Raw genomic sequence first — 21,370 nt, 5'->3', positions numbered from 1 at the left:
ACCAGCAACAGTGTGTGAAAACCTTGTGAAGACTTACAGAAAACGTTTGACCTGTGTCATTGCCAACAAAGGGTATATAACAAAGTATTGAGAAACTTTTGTTATTGACCAAATACTTATTTTCCACCATAATTTGCAAATAAATTCATTAAAAATCCTACAATGTGATTTTCTGGAGAAAAAAATTCTCATTTTGTCTGTCATAATTTACATGTACCTATGATGAAAATTACAGGCCTCTCTCATCTTTTTAAGTGGGAGAACTTGCACAATTGGTGGCTGACTAAATACTTTTTTTCCCCACTGTATTTGAGATTTTAAAAGGATTCTGAAGTTAGTAATTTCCACTTTGAAATTTCAGACTTGATTTTCCCTTGTGAGAAATGTATCAACCCCTACAAAAATGTCCATGAATTTCAATCCACATAATTCACATTTCCTGTTGCTGCAGGATTATGTTCCTGCTGTAGCTAACAGGCTCAAATTAAGTTTCTACATCTGTAAATTTTTTGTTCACGCAAATGAAGTCTGACATTTTAAAGTGGAAATTACAAACTTTAGAAGCCTTTTTAAACCTTGAATACATACAAGTTATATTGAGAGAACAGAGTGATCAAATGAAGATAGAACATCTGTAGTTTCTTTCACTTTTTATAGGCAAAACATTTTTTTTTGCTATTGAACCATGGATTAAACAATATACAGTATGGCTTTTGTGGTATCATTCATCAAGTCTTGCTGACCCTATACTTCTATGGAATAATCTACACTCACACAAACTATATTACAGCCCTGGGTGCAGATTAGACCCTATATTGAATTGAATGTGTCAAAAGTCACCGAAGTTCATGAGTTCAATCAAGTTGAAGTCAAACTTTAATTAAGGATGATATTTGGTCTTCATAATAGTATCTGCTCATGTGTCTCCTGAGTGGCGCAGTGGTCTAAGGCACTGCATCGCAGTGTTAACTGTGCCACTAGAGATCCTGGTTCGAATCCAGGCTCTGTCGCAGCCGGCCGCGACCGGGAGACTCATGGGCGGCACACAATTGGCTCAGCGTCGTCCAGGGTAGGGGAGGGAATGGCCGGCAGGGATGTAGCTCAGTTGATAGAGCATGGCGTTTGCAACGCCAGGGTTGTGGGTTTGATTCCCACGGGGGGCCAGTATAAAAAAAAAAGATGTATTCACTAACTGTAAGTCGCTCTGGATAAGAGCGTCTGCTAAATGACGTAAATGTAAATATATTGTCAGCTCTCTGTCTAAAAAGTCCTTATGTGATGGAGAACGCATAAGTGAAATTTGTAGGCCTTTACTTTTTATGCAGCCTACGTCATCAATGTATGTGTAGATGGTCGCGAGTCTGGTTTTGAGCGCGCCATTAATATTGTGCGCGCTACCCTGACCGAGGAACAGCGCGCCCCCGAGAAAAGCACGGAGTCGTTTTAGTTACTGAATGCTTTACCCAAATGGAACACAAATCTGCGTTATTATGATATACCTTTGCCCATGACCAACCACCGCATTCAGAACATTGAATCTTAAGCCTGCAAAGTATTGGGAATATAAACCTTTTTCTCGTTTTGTAGGAAGCGTACTAGAGGGGTTCCGGTGACGGATTGTTTTTTCTGTCAGGAAATTGGTTGCATTAAAGATTCATTTTACTTTATGTCGGTGAGCATCAGTACCTGAACTTATGGAATATCTTTCCCTCATGTCTTCTGAACAGTTGGGGCATGTTTATCACTTCTATTGCACAAAGAAAATACAATTTTTTCCACTTTTGTTGAGTTCTACAACTGCATATCGGGCACCGCGGAGATGGTAAAAGTTCAGTTATGCGCACGATATATTTTCTCGACAAAACCATCCGATCATAACTTGTTATCGATGCAAGTTTATTAATTGTGTGTGGTGAACTATGTGTTGCATCCGTCTCCTAGAATTTTACACCATTATTCCGACAAGAATAGCCTGCTTTCGTATAGTTAAATCTTCATCTCCCATCTCCACCATGTTGTGTGTTGAATTACATTTTTTTCACCTGATTTCTTTGTTATAAAAAGTCTGGCGCTTGTTTGCAGTTTATGGATTAATACTAATTATTCTGTATAGAGATGGAACAATACAGTTAGGAGAGAATACGGGCATAGAACAAAAAGGAAAAATCTGCAAATTTAGCAGGAAAAGAGGCCATAAAAATCACGGAAATCGCTTCGTCCTTTTCCTTTGGTGTACTGTTACACTGTTACAAATGGATTTCATAAAGGCAACACGGTTATTGTTACACCTTTTGTGTTAATTCACCCTTTCCATGCTGACAAAATGTCACTGGGAAATATTGATTATTGAATAGAGAGAATTATCATGGCCTACGTTTGTTTTTTCTATTCCAGGCTGTAAGTTGGGCGTCTTGTTCCACAATGAAATGCCATCAGACGTTTTTCTTTTTTGATAAAGTTTGGAAATATGGGCAAGTTGTCGAACGTTTTTGTGGTGACGGAAGGTTGACACTTTTCTTTTTGGTAACTTTCTGAGCGCAGTCTAATGTATCGGATTTTGGACTATATTTCTGTTAAATTAATTTTGCATCAGAGAAATCCAAATGTCTACGCATGTACAGTGACGATCTCGATGTGAGGACATTGTGTTTTCTAGGCCTACTGCTCATTAGAATTTATATTTATTGGCTAGTGCGTAACAAACTTTCGTGGACCAGCGCGCGCACCAGTGCCCCCGCACCTGGGGGCAACCCCACCATGGCGCCCTCATCCCTCAGTATCTCCGTGTGGTTGTGTGAGTGAATCAACAACAACAAAGACTGGGGATCAAAGCTGAGGATGATGCTCTGGAGATAACGGTTCGAATTGACGCTGCAGCATCTCTCCTGAGCGACCCAGTGAGAAGTTGAACCAGGACCCCCGCTAGTGGGAACGGCTCTCATCCTCCAGAAGGAGGTTAATCACCAGGGCAACGGCACAGGTGAGAGCTCATGCATTTTCATCACATCACATGGCAATTTCAAAGGCATCCAACGTATAGAAACACTCACAGCCTTTTATGCTGAATATGGCTATGGGACTTCACTCAATAAGCTCCACTCAAAGTGTCCTTAAGCCAATTAAGGCCTAGTTGTACATCACCTGTTATTCTCATAGCCTCCTAGGGTTTCTCTCCTTTCTCCATGACATTACTTGATCAATTGGACAGACATTGGACAGTCCCCAGCTCTGGTCCCCAAAGTCAAAGTGAATTACTCCTTAAAAAGCAATGATGAAAACCAGCAGACACTTGCCCTCAAGAACTGGAGTTTAGAATGATACAGATGTAGGATCTTAATTTGAGCCATTTTGCTACAGCAGCAAAATAATCCTGCAGCAACAGGAAATGTGAATTATTATGTGGATTATAATTAAAACTGCAATATGTAACTTCTTGGGTGACCCAACCAAATTCACATAGAAATCTGAGTTATATATCTGTCATTCTCATTGAAAGCAAGTCTAAGTAGCGGTAGATCTGTTGTATGTGCACTATTTCTATGCTTCCCATTCTCAAGTTTAGTTTTTGCTTCTTTACTTTCGGTTTTGTACTCCAGCTTCAAACAGCCGAAAATACAATATTTTTGGTTATTGAAAATATATTTTACACTGGTTTAGATGGTACAATGATTGTCTACACAATACATTGCTTGTTTTGTCACATAAACTGAAATTAGGCAAACTATTAGAATTTTAGAAACCAGGAAATGGCTCTGCATATTGCTCCTTTAATCGCCATTTCTGTAGTGTTTTTTCGCTAGGGCAAAACAAGTCTGACATTTCAAAGTGGAAATTACAAACTTCAGAATATTTTTTAAAACTGAAATACACTACAAGTTTGCGTTTCCTGCTGGGCTGGAAAATTCTCATTAAGATCCTACATCTGTACCAGTAGGGGACAGTTCTATGCATGCAATTTTGTCCAACTAGAGTTTTGCAAGGGAATTTTCCTCCCTACAGCACTGAGTGGATGCATAAAGTTATGGAGAAATGACAAAGCATTGTGCAATATGATGATTCGGAACTTTCCCTTGATCCTCTGCCTCCTCTCTTTCCCCTCTGCCATTACCCCTGGAGGTGGTAGTCAATCAATAAGTAGGGTTCCTCTTCACACTGCTGGGATGGCTGTTTGGGATCTTTATTTTTGTTTTGTTTTTACAAAAAACTTGGCAGACGGTACTCTGAGTTGCACCACTAGGCCTCACTACAAGCTTTTATGGCAAGTTTTTACTCAAGCCTTGCAGTGCAGCTGTGAACATAGCAGGTCACCCCAACCCAGAGCACTTGAGCCTGTTAAGCAAGGAGAGCCATGAGGCCAGGGACTGCTTAGGGTTTTTGGGGTCCAGATGCAGACAGAGCAAGGGCCGTGGCTGGGAAAAACAGCCTTAGACTAAACACCTAAAAGCAGGCAGAGAGAAGTGGAGGAAAGTCCATGTAACTCCGGTGAGTCCTGGAAATGCGATACAAGTAAAATGAAGGGGGCACAGCTGACTGGGCTGGCAGTGTGCGGCCTCGCTCCTCGCTGAATTCCCCACATTCCTCGGGGGAGGTAATTAAAATCAGGAGAGCGGGGGAGCATAACGACAGAATGACGGACAGCGAGGCCAGTCAATGTATAACAGAGATAGATAAGGGCTCCTCGTGGAGCTGTGACATCACTTCATCATGTTTACAGCACATAGGGGTTGTAGTGGAAGAGGCGGATGTGAGCTCTGATGTAACATATGGAGCCGAGGTAGTGAGATGTTTGAAGGTTGGTGTGTCCTGAAGCTATCTGCGACCCTGGGATTTCACCCCATGTTTTTATAGGTGGAGGGAGGGCCAATGGTAGCAGGCCTTTGGTTTGGGGGTACAAAGGGTAGAAACAAATAGTGTGTCTCTTGGGTGAGGAGAATGTGAGTGTGGCGAGGGGGCTGGCCGGGAAGCAGCGCGGTAACGCTCGGGCGACCACAGACGGACATACCTGGCATTCCAGTGGGTGATTATTACCCAGAATTCCAAAGGGCCATTGAAGTGCTTCAGGTGCTGCTGCTGTTGTCCCCTTTATACTCCCCCCCTCTTCATCACACCACTCTACCTCCTCAGCCACTCACCTCCCTCCAATCTTCATTTTCCTCTCTTTCCTGTTGTTTATGAGGCAGGGGCAGTGTTGGCATTTGGCACATGTGCAGTAGTGTATTTTTTACGAGAACGCTCAATCATCAGCACACCTGTTTCATTCCATTTCAACTTCAGGCCTCTCAGATTCAAATAACAACACATTTCATTCGGTTAATATTTTTCACTCACCTTAGGGTCCAATGTGTCTCTCTGTATTTATATTTGAACTTAGAGTTGAGTTACAGTGTGGTAACCCCCCTGGGCAAAGTGGCCATGCATGTGAGGTGGCTGGTGATAACTGCTGTGTTGACACTAGCTCCTTCTGGATTGGGTTCCTCTCCTGACCTGCTCTATTTGGATCAATAATAGAACAATATTGATCAGAGAGACCAGGGAAGATTGAGGGGCTGATCTTATAAAAAAAGGAACAGCAGTGCGTACCTAGGCAGTATTCTTTGATGATGAACTCCAGTACGTGTAATAATATGGTAATAACTAAACTATATGGTAATAACTAGCCTACAGCTAAATGATTTTGTGCATCCCTACTGAGCGCTATATTGGTGAGTTCTCAATAGCTGTGTGTACTTACTACGTTGTTACAGTGTAATAAGACCAATGTTATTGTGCTGATTGTTACTGTAGTTTAAGGCCCATGTGATAGGTGTCTGGTCCACTTTAGGTAAAGAAAATACTAAAATACCCTTTCACTTACCAAATAAAGCACACATTTTCCAAGCACACTAATCTCTGCTGAATTATAGTCTTATAGTGGTGTCAGTGTTTTTTTAAATTCCAGTGTTTCTTTGTCATAGATATGGCAACCCACTCCACTAAAGGAAATACAGTGAGGGAAAAAAGTATTTGATCCCCTGCTGATTTTGTACATTTGCCCATTGACAAAGAAATGATCAGTCTATAATTTTAGTGGTAGGTTTATTTGAACAGTGAGAGACAGAATAACAACAAAAAAATACAGAAAAACACATGTCAAAAATGTTATAAATTGATTTGCATTTTAATAAGGGAAATAAGTATTTGACCCCCTCTCAATCAGAAAGATTTCTGGCTCCCAGGTGTCTTTTATACAGGTAACGAGCTGAGATTAGGAGCACACTCTTAAAGGGAGTGCTCCTAATCTCATCTTGTTACCTGTATAAAAGACACCTGTCCACAGAAGCAATCAATCAATCAGATTCCAAACTCTCCACCATGGCCAAGACCAAAGAGCTCTCCTAGGATGTCAGGGACAAGATTGTAGACCTACACAAGGCTGGAATGGGCTACAAAACCATCGCCAAGCAGCTTGGTGAGAAGGTGACAACAGTTGGTGCGATTATTCGCAAATGGAAGAAACACAAAAGAACTGTCAATCTCCCTCGGCCTGGGGCTCCATGCAAGATCTCACCTCATGGAGTTGCAATGATCATGAGAACGGTGAGGAATCAGCCCAGAACTACACGGGAGGATCTTGTCAGGCAGCTGGGACCATAGTCACCAAGAAAACAATTGGTAACACACTACGCCGTGAAGGACTGTAATCCTGCAGCGCCCGCAAGGTCTCTCTGCTCAAGAAAGCACATATACAGGCCCGTCTGAAGTTTGCCAATGAACATCTGAATGATTCAGAGGAGAACTGGGTGAAAGTGTTGTGGTCAGATGAGACCAAAATCGAGCTCTTTGCATCAACTCAACTCGCCGTGTTTGGAGGAGGAGGAATGCTGCCTATGACCCCAAGAACACCATCCCCACCGTCAAACATGGAAGTGGAAACATTATGCTTTGGGGGTGTTTTTCTGCTAAGAGGACAGGACAACTTCACCGCATCAAAGGGACGATGGACGGGGCCATGTACCGTCAAATCTTGGGTGAGAACCTCCTTCCCTCAGCCAGGGCATTGAAAATGGGTTGTGGATGGGTATTCCAGCATGACAATGACCCAAAACACACGGCCAAGGCAACAAAGGAGTGGCTCAAGAGGAAGCACATTAAGGTCCTGGAGTGGCCTAGCCAGTCTCCAGACCTTAATCCCATAGAAAATCTGTGGAGGGAGCTGAAGGTTGGAGTTGCCAAACGTCAGCCTCGAAACCTTAATGACTTGGAGAAGATCTGCAAAGATGAATGGGACAAAATCCCTCCTGAGATTTGTGCAAACCTGGTGGCCAACTACAAGAATCATCTGACCTCTATGATTGCCAACAAGGGGTTTGCCACCAAGTACTAAGTCATGTTTTGCAGAGGGGTCAAATACTTATTTCCCTCATTAAAATGCAAATCAATTTATAACATTTTTGACATGCGTTTTTCTGGATTTTTTTGTTGTTATTCTGTCTCTCACTGTTCAAATAAACCTACCATTAAAATTATAGACTGATCATGTCTTTGTCAGTGGGCAAACGTACAAAATCAGCAGGGGATCAAATACTTTTTTCCCTCACTGTACCAGAGTTTCTAATGCTGTTGTCTTCTTGGATACACTATACACCTTAATACTTTACCTTCTCAAGGGTTATGTTAAATCAGGGAAAAATGTATACTTGGCACAACTCTGTCATCCTTTTTAAGAGAATATTGCCCTCTTAACATTAACAGTGGAGTTATGACATGGTTGAGTGAGTGTTTTATGGCTCATGCAGTCTGATAAGTTTAAAGCTGGCAGAATATTCACAGTAAAACTCTTTAATGTGCTTTGTGCCAGATCTGTCAGTGCCAGTGGAGCTCAAATTTCAGACCTTTTCAACTCTCGATTTTTCTTATGTGCAAAGTTTCTCTCTGTCACACAACACACACATCTCAAGTGCTTTTTAAATGGCAGTTTCCCGCTCGGCCAGGCCTCGTCCCAGAAAATGTATTTTAGTTTATGTTCCACGCTTTCCTTGAGAAATGGATGGTACTTCAGAAATTAAATTTTCTTATATACATTCTTCATGCACGCTATCTTTAAATGCATTACAAACCATTTAGTATGTTTATATCAAAGATAAACAGCTTGTGTTTTAAGGACTGATGATGTCGTACACTTCACACTATAAGATAATCTATTGCCAGTGCTACAAAATATGTTGAACATAAAGATGATGAATATGATGATGACTTGTGAATATGATGACAACTGTAGCTTATGTTATGAAATATATTCCCTATGTTAACATATTGGTGCTTTCCCTGCAGGCTGTTGATGGGTGCCACTGCAGAGTGAGGAGTCTGAAGATCTGCAGTTCTCTGAAGGCTGTTGGCTCAGACATCGCCAAAATGAGTGAGTTCCTTGTGTTGATTATGATGATGTTAGAACACACATGAAACACTCACAATATTACACGTCATAAATGTACACTCAGATGAACACACACACAGACCTACACACACTATTCCCCAACCCCCGTTCCTGTGTGAGTTGAGCTGAGCTGGTTTTCCAGACGCTGGCCGGGCCGGCGGGTGAAGGATTGATTTTCAGTGTTATGGAGATGGGGCTCTGGTTATCTCTCCTGCCCTGCTGCTGTGTGATGTCTGTCCAAACTACACTAGGGGAATATTTCCCTTTGTGAGCTAAAACAGCCAATGCAGCGCTTAGAGATCAAACATGGGAATAGGAATATCAAAAACACTGCAGTCTGTCCTCTCACTAGAAGTGGGATTTAAGTGGCTACACACAGACACACAATTACACTTCAATTTTATCTTATGGTAACTGTGTGTTTCCACCAACCCTTCTCCCCTACAGATGAGCGCCAGGCTCTCCACTCCATAATGAAGGACCTGGTGGCCCTCCAGATGACGAGGCGCCAGCCTGTGCCCTCTTATGACACGGGAAAACCCAAGACTCTGCCCAACCCTGCCCCTGCTCCTGCTAAGAGACAGGTAAACCATCTACCACCCCACACAGTCAACAACACACACTCCTCAGACAGGCATGTCAATATCATCCCTACCAGACATCTTGTTTCCCTTCATGACCCCATCATGACCCTGTGACCTTCCGTGACCCCTCTTGACTGGGCTTCTTCTCTCTACTTCCTCAGGACGATGTCAGAATAAAGTTTGAGTTCAGTGGAGAGAGGAGGTGAGTTGGTTTTCTTGTTTTTGGATGTGTGTCTTTGTGTGTGTGTGTGTCTGTGTGTGTGTGTGCCTGTTTTATCATGTGTCTTTGTCTGTGAGAAGAGCTTGGTCAGCTCGGCTCAAACGCACTCCAGCTCTCCAGTCAGACTGGTATGTGAAGCGGAGAATGGAAAGGGAAAGGACTGTGGTTTAGCTGTGTCTGCCAGCAGAAACCACAGCTATGTTAGGTGTGCTTAGAGGAATCTGCACACGCTGGAAACTGAATATGTTTGTAAAAGTGTGTGCACGCTTGTGTTGCAGATCGAAAGAGGTTATAGTTTCCTGACCGACACACTTTTTTTCCTTCTGTCTGTTTGTCTGTCCATCTTACCCGCTGTTTGTCTGTCCATCTTACCCACTGGTTGTCTACATATTTTTTTATTTGTGTAGGATACTGATGTTTGGGAGGCCTGTGCAGTTTGAAGAAATCCAGCAGAAGGTCAAGACAGTCTTTGGCCAACAGCTAGACTTGCACTATATGAACAATGAGGTACAGCTAACTCCACATCTCTTTCTCTCCCTTTCTCACCTACAAACACTCTCTCAGACATACACCAACACAATGCATACACACACAAACACTGGCCCTCACAGCAACCCACTGGATGTAGATAACTTTTACGGACATTTTCCTGGACATTTAGTCCGAAGTACAAAGATGCATGTTTAATGAAAATTCTCCCTTAGTGTCTCTGTGTGGTGGTTGAGTCATCTCTGTGTGTTGTGTGTCCAGCTGTCCATCCCTCTGCGTGGTCAGGATGACCTGGACAAGGCCATTGACCTGCTGGACCGCAGCTCCAAGATTAAGAGCATCAAGATCTTGCTGCTGACGCAGGAGCAGTGCAATGTACGACACACACACACACACACATAAATACACAGACATACATAAATAAACAAACACACACATTAAGCAATAACACGTGTTATTAAAATCATATGTAATAGGATAGTGTGTAGTGTCTATATGTGGACCAGCACTCTGACCACACCCCTGTAATCCCTCCCCCTAGGCCTCCCCGTCCCACTCTCCCTCTCCCTCTCCCTCCTCCCACCACACGGTGAGTAAGCAGGTGAGGATCAAAGCCCAGTCCACGGGGGATGTCAGCACGGTGTACCAGCCCTCCGAGCCCAGGGGGCGCCACCTCTCCACCAGTGAGTATGAACAGCAGATTCAACTCATTGCTGCTTCCTCTATTCTACTGCCTTTGCTTTCAACATCCTCTTTCTCCCTTCCTCTCGCTCTAACTTTTTTTTTACAATAGAAAGGGAAGGGTAGTGGTATCTCTCACTATGGAGAGACAGTAATGTTGGATATTGTCTGGTTTGGTGTTTGTCATGTCTTGCTCTCTTAGCTAATTTTTTTTGCTAGCTTTCTCTATGTCTCTCTATCCCCCCTCTCTCTCGCTCTCTCTCTCTACTCCCCCCTCGCTCTCTTCTCCCCCCCACCCCCTCCTCTCTCTCGTCCCCCCTCTCTCTCTGACTGCTGTTGTTTCTCTGGCTTCCCCTCTTAGCAGTAGGTCCTCTTCCTCTTCCTGTCCACCATCACTGGCTGCTCTACAATGGCCTGCTGGCCACAAGCCAATCAGATTTGGAGACACTATTAGTGTAGCGGGCCAATGGCCTGGTTTTAGAAAAACTGGCTGTTTTGGGAGAGGGGAGGGGGGTTTGAGATTAGTGCAGCGTGAGGGAATCTGTACATATCCTAAATTCTCTGCAGATCCTCCGCCTGAGGCAGAGTTACATTTTGAACAATCCCGTTATTAATAATTGAGATATTTTTTCCCCTTATTTCATTCTGTGGTTGGAGAGAGAGAGATCATATCTGTTATCAGTGTTAGGGATGTATCTTCTTTTCTCCCACATAATCCATTGTTTAACTTTTTTTTTATATTACTTTTTTCATTTAGCAGATGCTCTTATCCAGAGCGACTACCTCAGCAATTAGGGTTAAGTGCCTTGCTCAAGGGCACATCGACAGATTCTTATCCTCCTCCTCCTCTCCCCCGTCCCAGGCTCTCAGAACACAGGCCGTAGCTCCCCCCCTCCTGGCTATGTCCCTGAACGGCAGCAGAGGATCGCCCGCCAGGGCTCCTACACCAGCATCAACAGTGAGGGAGAGTTCATCCCAGAGAGCGACCAGTGTGTGAGTCATTGCACTGTACACAAACACGTGCGCACACAAACACACACACACACGCACACAAACACACACACACACACTGTAGGGCTAATACTGTGTCTCCTCTTCCTAGGTGCTGGACCCCTGGAGCAGTGCAGAGAACTCTGTCTCAGGAAGCTGCCAGTCGCTGGACAGTAGCTCAGACAGGTGAGGGCAGGGCTCTGCCCCACATTCTACCCAGGGGTGAAAGTAAGCCAGTATGGACTGGTACAGCGTCCTGGCAAAATAAATAGTGGGGGTACTCCGTACTGGTAAAACGTGAGCCTATCACTATTAACACAAAATGCCAAGAAAACTGTAGTCTATTATACCATTATTTAACTTTACCTAATGTCAGCTGCATGAAAAATTTGCGAATTGACTTGAAACCGGATGGTATATGACCCAAATTGCATTGTGGTTCGACGAGAATACTTGCATGCCTTGGAGATGAGTGGCCGAGACCGAGAAACGCACAGACAAGGCTGAGATGAGTGGCCAAGACCGAGGCGCGTGGACAACAGAGGATGCATCAATTCAGGCTAGAAGTTTAAGCCAATCGCAGAATGTCATTACAATACACGTAGGTGTTTTGTAAAAGATGTCTCTTTCCATTCATCAAATTGCAGGTGCACTGTTGGGGTTTGGATGCTGGAATTATTTTGTGAGTGGACGAACGTGTGCGGGTAGGCTACAGGACCGCCTCTTTGAAGTGATTGTTTGTTTGACAATCAGATGAAAACATCATGACTGGTTGTGTTTATGCCACATTAAAATGCATAGGCGGAGTGTCCATAAGGCTAGGGGAAGCTTTCCCTAAAGTAATTTGAATTAAATAGCCAAAATTATATAGCCTAATTAGCCTACTCCTCTCTATACAGAAATAAATAAAATCATAAAAAAGCTATTGTACCAGAAGGCATGATTTGGCCACAGAGGATCATTAGCTTCTTTTTTTAAAGCTGTGGATTGTTTTTTATCGCCTAGCCTACAGTTGGAAGCGCCCACAATTTGGGCAGCGCGTGGCAAATACCAAATGTGAGTTGCTTCTGTCAGTGAAAAGCAGAGAGACCCAGCCAGGCATATCGTAATATTTAAAAATAAAATTGCGGAAAACAGTTTGGAAAGCAATGGCTATAGCTGTAAAGAGAAGACAATGAAACGACTGCAATCTGTCTTTTAGTCATCAAAATTCTCAACTTAATTGAGTGAACAGTAGCCTATCTTATTGGCACCAGCGGAGAACATTGTCCATATCCCCGGTGAGTGTGCATATTCACATTGTGTCATTATTTCCTCCTCCAGGTTAGATGGACTATATTGTATTTGTGTCTCCCCTTTCCATAGGCCTATTATATGGATCAGACAACGTTGTTTTTATTGATCTGTTTGTCAGTGTCAGCAGAGTATGCTACCCTGTAATTTTTGTCGTATTAAAAAAAGATTATGCTTATGTCTCCAGTCATATAAAGTGTAGTAGAATTGTATGAAATGTGTTTATAAAAGGCCAACATTTTCCTGTGCAAAGAAAGGAGAAGAAATCAATCTGATATAGCCTAGGCCTACTCTACGCCAGTACACACTGCATTGAAGTATTTTTTTTTGTGAACAGTGATTGTTATATTATTAGCTTAAATTATGACTATCCAATATAATCATCACATTAGGAATAGTAGGCTATCTTACATAAGTCTGTAAATGCGAGGATTGATGAAATACTTTATTGTAAAGGTGCATTTTTATGGTGAAAATTATTTTCCCCAAACTTGAAACCCACTCGCTGCCTATGTTAACAGGTATTGCATGTTAAAAGTGATATGACAAATCTTTACTAGGCCCACAGAGATCATATATGAAATTAATAAGGATTCTATATGTAATTCTACGATGACACTTATTTTAAAAAGTGTGCGCGCGCTTGGGTGTCCGGTACCGGTAAGAAATTATATCTACTTTTACCCCTGATTCTACCTCACACGTACACACAATACTTGACTTGGGTTATAAAGACATTGTATGTATTTTAAGGAGGTGATCAGCACCTCTCACTCTCTCTTTATCTGTCCTTCCTCCCAGCCCCTCCCTGAGGAAGTCACGCATGCACCGAGCTAAGAGCTACCCTGATAACCGGCAGCAGGAGAACGTCTCAGGTGGGTGCCCAGGAAGATTCCTGATATCACTACACAAGATATAGATCCTCACTGTAACGGAAAACTGTAATTTATATGGTAATATGAGGTATTATCAACAGCAAAAAACATTGAAAGTTTTACTGTAGCATACTGTAAAATACTGTGCATTGTGGGGAAATTGCTGTATTTCAAATGTTACTGCAGTTCCACCCCACAGAATACAGTACCGTACCGTATCTTCAGAGCGGCAAAAACCTTTTTTTACCACTAGTGGGTGCATGGTATTGTTGTTTCTGGCTTATTACCGTATTTTGAGGCGTGCCTTTTAAGAGGCTATATTTGTTGCACCCGTTAGTGAGAATGCTGTACCAATTATACTCCTATGTGGTTATAGTGCCCCATCAATTAAAAATGTATAGGGGCAGATTGGAGTGGCAGCAAATGGTTAAGCATTTTGCCATGTCCTTTTGGTCTGTTTTACCCTGTAGTCACTGCCAGTTTGGAAGCCTTTGTTAAAGCCTCTAGAAGTGCAAGTGATATGAAGCACCAAATATTCATTAATATGCTGTAATGTGTAAAAGCTTATCAGCCAACCTGCTTGCACCAATCCCATGAAATTACAGTAAAATACTGTGAAATAAAAACCCCTCCCCTCAATGAGTGTAATTCATTCATTTATTTATTAATTAATTACGATTACGGTAGCATTTATTTTTTTACAGTATAATACAGTCAATTTTATGATAGTGTACTTTATGTCATTACACATTACTTGCTTTGATACCGTATTCAGATTACATCAGGTGAACTGTAATATGAAATACAGAATTTTACTTGCCACCGAGCTGCCTGTAATCTACTGTCAAATTCACAGTAACCCCTTCACAGTGCTGGCAACAGCGCCGCTCTCCAGCCCCTTAGCAACAGGCGTGAACCACAACGCAGCTCCTATCAACAAAGCAACAATGTAGTCCCAAGCAACAGCACAGAGCAACAAGGCAGCATTTACCAACAGTCTGAATCCTGTTGTAATCTAACCTTCACCCTCTCTCTCGCTCTCTTTACTCATTCCTCCCTCTCAGACCGGGAGAACCATGTGTATGATAAGGTGGTAGGGAAGGGAGGGACATACCCCCGCAGGTACCATGTCTCCCTGCATCACAAGGACCATAGTGAAGGTAGGGGCACTGTTCACTGTTCCTCTCACCAAACCACTTTGTGTCATATTACTTTGTATTTGACATTTTCCCTGACCCATTTCTTGAACCATCTCCTCCTTCTCTTGGTCTCTTGGTTCTTCTCTCATCTCTCCTTCACCCTCAACTCTCCTCTCATCCCCCCAGGTCGGAGGACGTTCCCACGGATCCGTCGCCCCCAGGGTAACCTGTTCACCCTGGTGCCCTCACGGCGCTCCCTCAATGGCAGCGAGGAGAGTCTGGGCAGCTGGCAGCTAGTGGACAAGCAGGGCAGGCTCCGCCCACAGGAGCGTCCCGTCGCCCACAAGTGTGAGTCCCGACCCCGCCTCTCCATCTTATATTTACATATATTACACATATTTTACATATATTGTATGGTTATTAGAGATTTCATACTCATTAATCTATTCTTATATCCTATACATTTCAAATAAGGGAGTTAGTTTGTATGATGAATGACGTGTGTTTTAAGAGTATGGTGTAATGTTTTCTATATGGAGAGAGTATGATATGTATGGTGTATGCCCCTCCCTCCACAGCCCCCAGTGCTCCAGTGACATGGAGGCGGGGCAAGCTGCTGGGTCAGGGGGCGTTTGGGAGGGTTTACCTGTGTTACGATGTGGACACGGGACGGGAGCTGGCCGCCAAGCAGGTGGTGTTTGACCCGGACAGTCCTGACACCAGTAAGGTGAGACAGCAGGGGATGCCGGAACTGTATGCTACTACACAGATTGTTTTCTGCTTTTATATCAAAGTCTACTGTTCACAGCCAGGCTACTGTAATGTATTTATGCCAACATGACTCAGACTCCCCAGCCTGAAGGAGAACTCGGTATGACTTGAGTTCCCGTGTATTGTTAAAGATTGATGCATAGAGGGTTAGCCTGGAGCACCTTTAGCCTGGAGCAATGCCAAGAATGAGGTAATGTGTTCAGCAAGCTACTTTACTCTTAAGAGGCGATTGTGGAGGAATGCAGTATGGTGCAGTGTTTAACCTGACTGAGTTTCACTATCTAAGGGTTGGTCAACTGTCTTAAACACAACAGGCGCTATTCAACAATCTGTGGTCAGGAATCAGATAAACTCATGCTCTGAATCACTGACGCAGTCACTAAATCCTGACTGAGTGCTCATCTCTGTCTCTAAGAGCAATGAACTTTGAGGAGATTCAAGGGACTTTCTTTCCTTTCTCTCTCCCCCCTCTTTAATGTATTTTCCTGTCTGCCACAGAGAAAACATTCACTGTTACTTCCTGTATCTGAGTGGAGTATTTGCATGGGGGTGAGGAAGGGGAGAGTAGCGGAGCCAGCTTTGCCTTGGCCTCCAATCACCCCTTAAACTCCCCTCTCCTCTCTCTCTCTCTCTCTCTCTCTCTCTCTCTCTCTCTCTCTCTCTGTCTCTCTCTGTTTCTCTCTCTCTCTCTTTTTCTCTCTCTCCCTCTCTGCCTCTGGCCCCCCAGCCTGCAGCGGATGTTAATCAGTTGTTGTTGTTTTTATCTATTTAGTGGGTCTTTGTGTTGCAGATACTTTGTATATATCTCAATTTCTCTCTCTCTCTCTCTCTCTCTCTCTCTCTCTCTCTCTCTCTCTCTCTCTCTCTCTCTCTCTCTCTCTCTCTCTCTCTCTCTCTCTCTCTCTCTCTCTCTCTCTCTCTGTGATGTGATCTCTGTGGCCATATTCTCTGAGGTAAACAGAGGAACTGCTTTTGAGGAACTGGACTGTTACCGCTAATGTCCTATTTGCAGAGAGAGAGCTAGTCTGTGTGTCTGAATTTTTTTTGTCTTTTTGTGGACAGTTGACTCATTCATATCATGTAATGTTGAGCAGTTTATTTGTTGTTGATTGGTTGCTGTAATGTATTTTTCCTTTCGTTTTTGCTCTCCGTTTGTTCACAGTGTAGAGCAGTGGTTCTGTACAACATCCCTAAACCTGTTGTTCCCTGTCTGTCTGTAGGAGGTGAGTGCTCTGGAGTGTGAGATCCAGTTGTTAAAGAACCTCCACCACGAACGCATCGTCCAGTACTACGGCTGTCTGAGGGACCACAACGAGAAGACCCTCACCATCTTCATGGAGTACATGCCAGGGGTCAGTCTGTTCTTCACACTTCTGCTCAGGGCTGGAGTGTTGGGGGTTAAAGGGTATCTGTGGTGTTCAGCCCTGGACTGTGTCCCAGTCTCTCCTGGGGATATGAGTATTAACCATGCACTTCCTTCTTGTCGCTCAGGGTTCAGTCAAAGACCAGTTGAAGGCCTACGGGGCGCTGACGGAAAACGTGACCCGGAAGTACACACGGCAGATCCTGGAGGGCATGTCCTATCTGCACAGCAACATGATCGTTCACCGTGACATCAAAGGTAGTTATGTCAACACACTGCTCAGATGGCCATTTGTAGTAAAGAAAGTGAACTAAATGGCTATAGACTTCCAGACTCAAGCACAAGGACCTAAAAGCTACATTTAAAATACAAGGAAGGTGGTTTGGTGAGTCTGTGTCACATGGTGTTACTCTGTCGTCTCCTTATCCAGGTGCCAACATCCTGCGGGATTCGGCGGGAAACGTGAAGCTGGGAGATTTTGGCGCCAGCAAGAGGCTGCAGACCATCTGCATGTCTGGCACGGGCATCCGCTCTGTCACTGGCACCCCCTACTGGATGAGCCCCGAGGTGATCAGCGGGGAGGGCTACGGCAGGAAGGCTGACGTCTGGTAAGCACCAGGACACATGGGGTTGGGCTTGGGGTTTGGGTTTGGGTAAGATGTCTTATACACATGCAGGTAATTCTGATTAGTTGTGTTGATAGGAGGGGAGGTGGGGGATAGATGTCTCATCTGGGAGTGTGTGAATGTATCTTCAAGTCAAGTGTCAGATGCTTTCCTTGTGTGCTCTTATAAGTAGGCTCCTTCCCTGATAGCAGAGTGGCTAGACTGCTGGAATGTGAAGGAAGGGAAAATAGCTGTTCTAAAAGGGGGAAACCATTATTCTTAAAGGGAAAAAGTGCTATATATAAAAGAGGAAAAGTGCTATATTTAAAAGAGAATGTTGAGAAGGACTGCCTCACTCCCACGCACAGGGCCCTGAAATGGGTCGGGCCCACCTGCTGCCCAGGGATTCCCCTGTGCAATCTGATTGGGTAGTGTCCCATCAGGCGAGGAATGTGATTGGCCAAGAACCAGCCAACCAGCCATCTTGTGACGGGTCGGAATGTTCCGACTTCATAGCTCCCCTGGGGGACCAGGCCGGGAGCGTCGGTAGGGGGTAACAGGTCCAAAGGGGAGTCTGTCACTGGCCACCCAGCTCCCCTCACCAGCCCCCTGCTCTGTCTGACTTCAGGACTGAAACAGCCTCCCGTAGCCAGCAAAAGGACACTTTAATTGTCAACAGGGAAAAAGTTTCCACCAAAACATTCCAGTGGAGCCTGGGAAAGCAGAAGAGCAGAGGGATGGTCTGTTCCCTTCGTGCCTGTAGTGAGGAAAAGCTGCCCTTTGTTTTTTCAGTGTGTGCTAACACAGTTTTTGTCAATTCACACAAGTCAATAAGTTCTACAATTGTGTATTGCATTGAATGTCCTATTCTGATGTTTGTGTGTGAGCGGGTTTCAAGTTTTATGAGTCGTATGTACAGGACACTTATGGTATACACCGTCCAACAAAATGCTTACTTGCTGGTTCCTTCTCGAACAATGCAACAACAATAAGAACTAATAAAAGATAACAATATGAACATAAAGTAAATGGCTCAGTAGAATATAATATATTTATTAGTAAGTATAATACAGGAAGGCACAATTTATATTCCAATATTTACACGTTTTGTGGAAGGGGGGGATTGGGGGGCAAGTGTTTAAATTGTGTGTTTGAGCTCATATGGGTGTTCTCTTAACCGTGTGTTTGTGTCACCTTCCCCAGGAGCCTGGGCTGCACAGTGGTGGAGATGCTGACAGAGAAGCCTCCCTGGGCTGAATACGAGGCCATGGCGGCCATCTTTAAGATCGCCACCCAGCCCACCAAACCCCTGCTGCCCTCACACTCCTCGGACCACACCCGTGACTTCATCCACTGCATCTTTGTGGAGGCCAAGCACCGGCCCAGTGCTGAGGAGCTGCTCAGACACCCCTTCTCCCAGATCCTCTGCTGAGGGGAAGTACTAGTACACTCTCTCTGTCTCGACCGCTCCTCAGGACTCATGGTCTACAGCAGACATCTAGACTCTAGACTTGGAATTTGGAACATGGCCCTGTCCATCCTACAGCTCTCTCCCCAAACCAGACTCACCTCTAGTCAGACTCGTACCTTAACCCACAACAACACATGATCCATTATTATGGATAATAGCACAGTGCCATTATTCCAAGCTGTTAATGACCTTTATCAAATTCACCTCTAACTTCCCCCACTAGAGGGAGCTATATGACTGATCAGTCTTCAGCTGTCTGCTGTGGAGAACTGGTCCCACCAACTCCACATGAACTGTAGCTATTCAGCTATCACCTTGGTGGTCTGTGAGAGGATCAAACACGCGCGCACACACACACACACACACACACACACACACACACAGACACTCCAAACAAATCTAATCTATTATATGTGGTTCAGGATGGGATTTGATCAAGCATGTCCACCGAATGTGCCTTTTAAAAATGCCAGAGTGTCCCCTCCTAAGTTTACATTCTCTAGATGGGCTGGGTGAGACCCCTGAGATAATGAACTGTTTCATATGGGACTTACAGTAAGCTTGAGCAGAGCAGTGTCTGGTCTACTTAGGCCAAGCCAGCAGACCCACAGTCACAGCACAGTGCTTCAACATGCTGACTGATGAAACCAACAGATGCACCACTCAGTGTTATTGAGAACGGATGGATTTATTTTTCACTTTCTCCTCGGATCCGTCTCTGAAATTCTTTGTATTTTTGAGAAAGTGCCTCTTTATGGTTTTGAAGACTCACGGTCCCTGATGGAAGCCCATGCTGATCTGTCCTGTCCTCACCATACAACAGGGAACCAGAGCCATCAGTGTTTTTGTTTTATTATGACCTTTACAGTAGACCATTGTGATGACTGTGCCTTATACTCCAACCCTCCGCTACAGCCCCTCAGTATGACAGCCCAGTGTTTTCTGAGTGTACCAAAAATGACTGATTTCATTCATGAAGGGGTTGGTTTCCAGTTTGGTTGGAGGATATGCTAACTACACAATATGACAAATGATATTGTACTTTGTGATTGAAAGAGAGATTTTCTTTTAGTCCTAGACAAATACAATCCTAATGCCTTGATTTGAAAGTGAGTTGCCATTAGGTTTACCGGCTTTCTATGTGTTGACAGGTGTATCTAGGAAAACGCTACGCCAAACAGTGGAACTCTGCCATTTAGGATTCATTTGAGTCAGATGCACTTTTATGTAAAATTAATGTTGTTGGTTATTGTTCGCCTTACGAAAGTAACTTTAAAAAAAAACGTTTAATGTGACATTTCTTTCACTTTTATTTATATCCCTGTGTTCATCCATTTCTGTTTTTTTTCTATATTCAAATATATATATGTATAAATATATTTTTTATATATTGACTCTAGACAATTTGAAATCTAATGATGATGCATTTAGACCTATGAGGTAAATGATGCCGTTCGAAATGATAAATTGTGAAAGCAGCTGGTTTTGCAGAAATTACAACATTGGGGTTTATTAGTGAAAAACTTTGGGTGGAAAACGACCTCTGGCAATCTTACCTGGTCTCTGCTCCAAAACAAGAAACGTATCCACATTCACATGCTTTATTATATGGCAAAACTTTTCCATTGGACCCTTTCAGTTGGACTGCCCTGTCAAACCTCTCACAGTTTCAATACTTATTTTAACAAGGCCACAGCCTATGAGTTAAAGGCTACTAAAGTTTCTCCATATTTCTCCTTGCTTGCGTGATGTGTGGGAAATAGAGGGGAAGTATATGAAGTCTCCTTTTAAGAGTATGCACTAGAATGCTGTGTCTCACCAGAATAACCTTCTCTTAGTGTCATTCTTGCTGAGCAGAGAGACTGAATGTGTGCGTTAGTTAGACTGAGCTGAGCAGGGACAGGGATGGATGAGTTCTGATCAGGTGGATGCCAGAGACCGGGGTTCCAAACAACATGACGACTTTGTTTAGCTCAGGGTTCAAGAGACCGACCGGTGCCCAATGTCTGGGGCCCTCCACACTGAGCGAAGGACTTTCTACAATTACCTTATTTTGGTTTTATTTTCCATTTATTGTCCTGACCTTTTCAATGTGACTGGCTCTAAAATACTTTCTTAAGTGAATCAAATGGATATCATGTGACTGCTAGATGTTAAAGAAGGCAGCTAAGAATCAGTTCAGTATTAGAAATGGTCCTGTTATATGCAAAGAGCCAAAACAAATGTTTCTGTTAACAGAAAGAACCCTGGGGTAAGCAAATGAAATAGGAGTTCAAATTTTAGATATATACATGTATGTAAATGTATAAATGAGTATGTTTGTTTAATGACAGGGGACTTGCAGTGCAAAGTCACTCCAGTGTATCAAATGTATTTACGTAGAAAAAAGAACAGTATGTTAAATGACATTGTTTTTATATATCTTTGAGTGCCTACTTTCAAAAACAAATAAATATTCTTTGTCTCTGGTCCAATA

At 43.6% G+C, this 21,370-nt stretch overlaps 1 protein-coding gene across 1 annotated transcript; it reads left to right on the top strand.

The window, feature by feature from the left end:
• Nucleotides 1–1,403: 1,403 nt before the first annotated feature.
• LOC121568899 (mitogen-activated protein kinase kinase kinase 3) lies at nt 1,404–21,370 on the top strand. The gene is made up of 17 exons (XM_041879371.2): nt 1,404–2,980; nt 8,311–8,395; nt 8,861–8,997; nt 9,159–9,199; nt 9,625–9,724; nt 9,968–10,081; nt 10,248–10,389; nt 11,250–11,380; nt 11,490–11,563; nt 13,472–13,545; nt 14,610–14,705; nt 14,871–15,032; nt 15,263–15,411; nt 16,676–16,807; nt 16,947–17,076; nt 17,249–17,426; nt 18,627–21,370. Exons 2-17 carry the CDS (start codon nt 8,392–8,394, stop codon nt 18,853–18,855), a joined length of 1,893 nt encoding a protein of 630 aa, XP_041735305.2. The 5' UTR covers nt 1,404–2,980; nt 8,311–8,391; the 3' UTR covers nt 18,856–21,370.

This window comes from Coregonus clupeaformis, chromosome 35 (genome assembly GCF_020615455.1).
Source record: "Coregonus clupeaformis isolate EN_2021a chromosome 35, ASM2061545v1, whole genome shotgun sequence".
NCBI lineage: Eukaryota > Metazoa > Chordata > Actinopteri > Salmoniformes > Salmonidae > Coregonus > Coregonus clupeaformis.
The sequence above is the reverse complement of the archived record's forward strand: the minus strand, read 5'-3'. Positions and strand labels throughout refer to the sequence as shown.

Bases quoted from the DNA above. Each gene is read 5' to 3' on its own strand.
- LOC121568899 (XM_041879371.2), top strand. The intron at 9,725-9,967 runs GTACAGCTAACT...TTGTGTGTCCAG, and splicing joins TGCACTATATGAACAATGAG to CTGTCCATCCCTCTGCGTGG. The intron at 17,077-17,248 runs GTAGTTATGTCA...CTCCTTATCCAG, and splicing joins CGTTCACCGTGACATCAAAG to GTGCCAACATCCTGCGGGAT.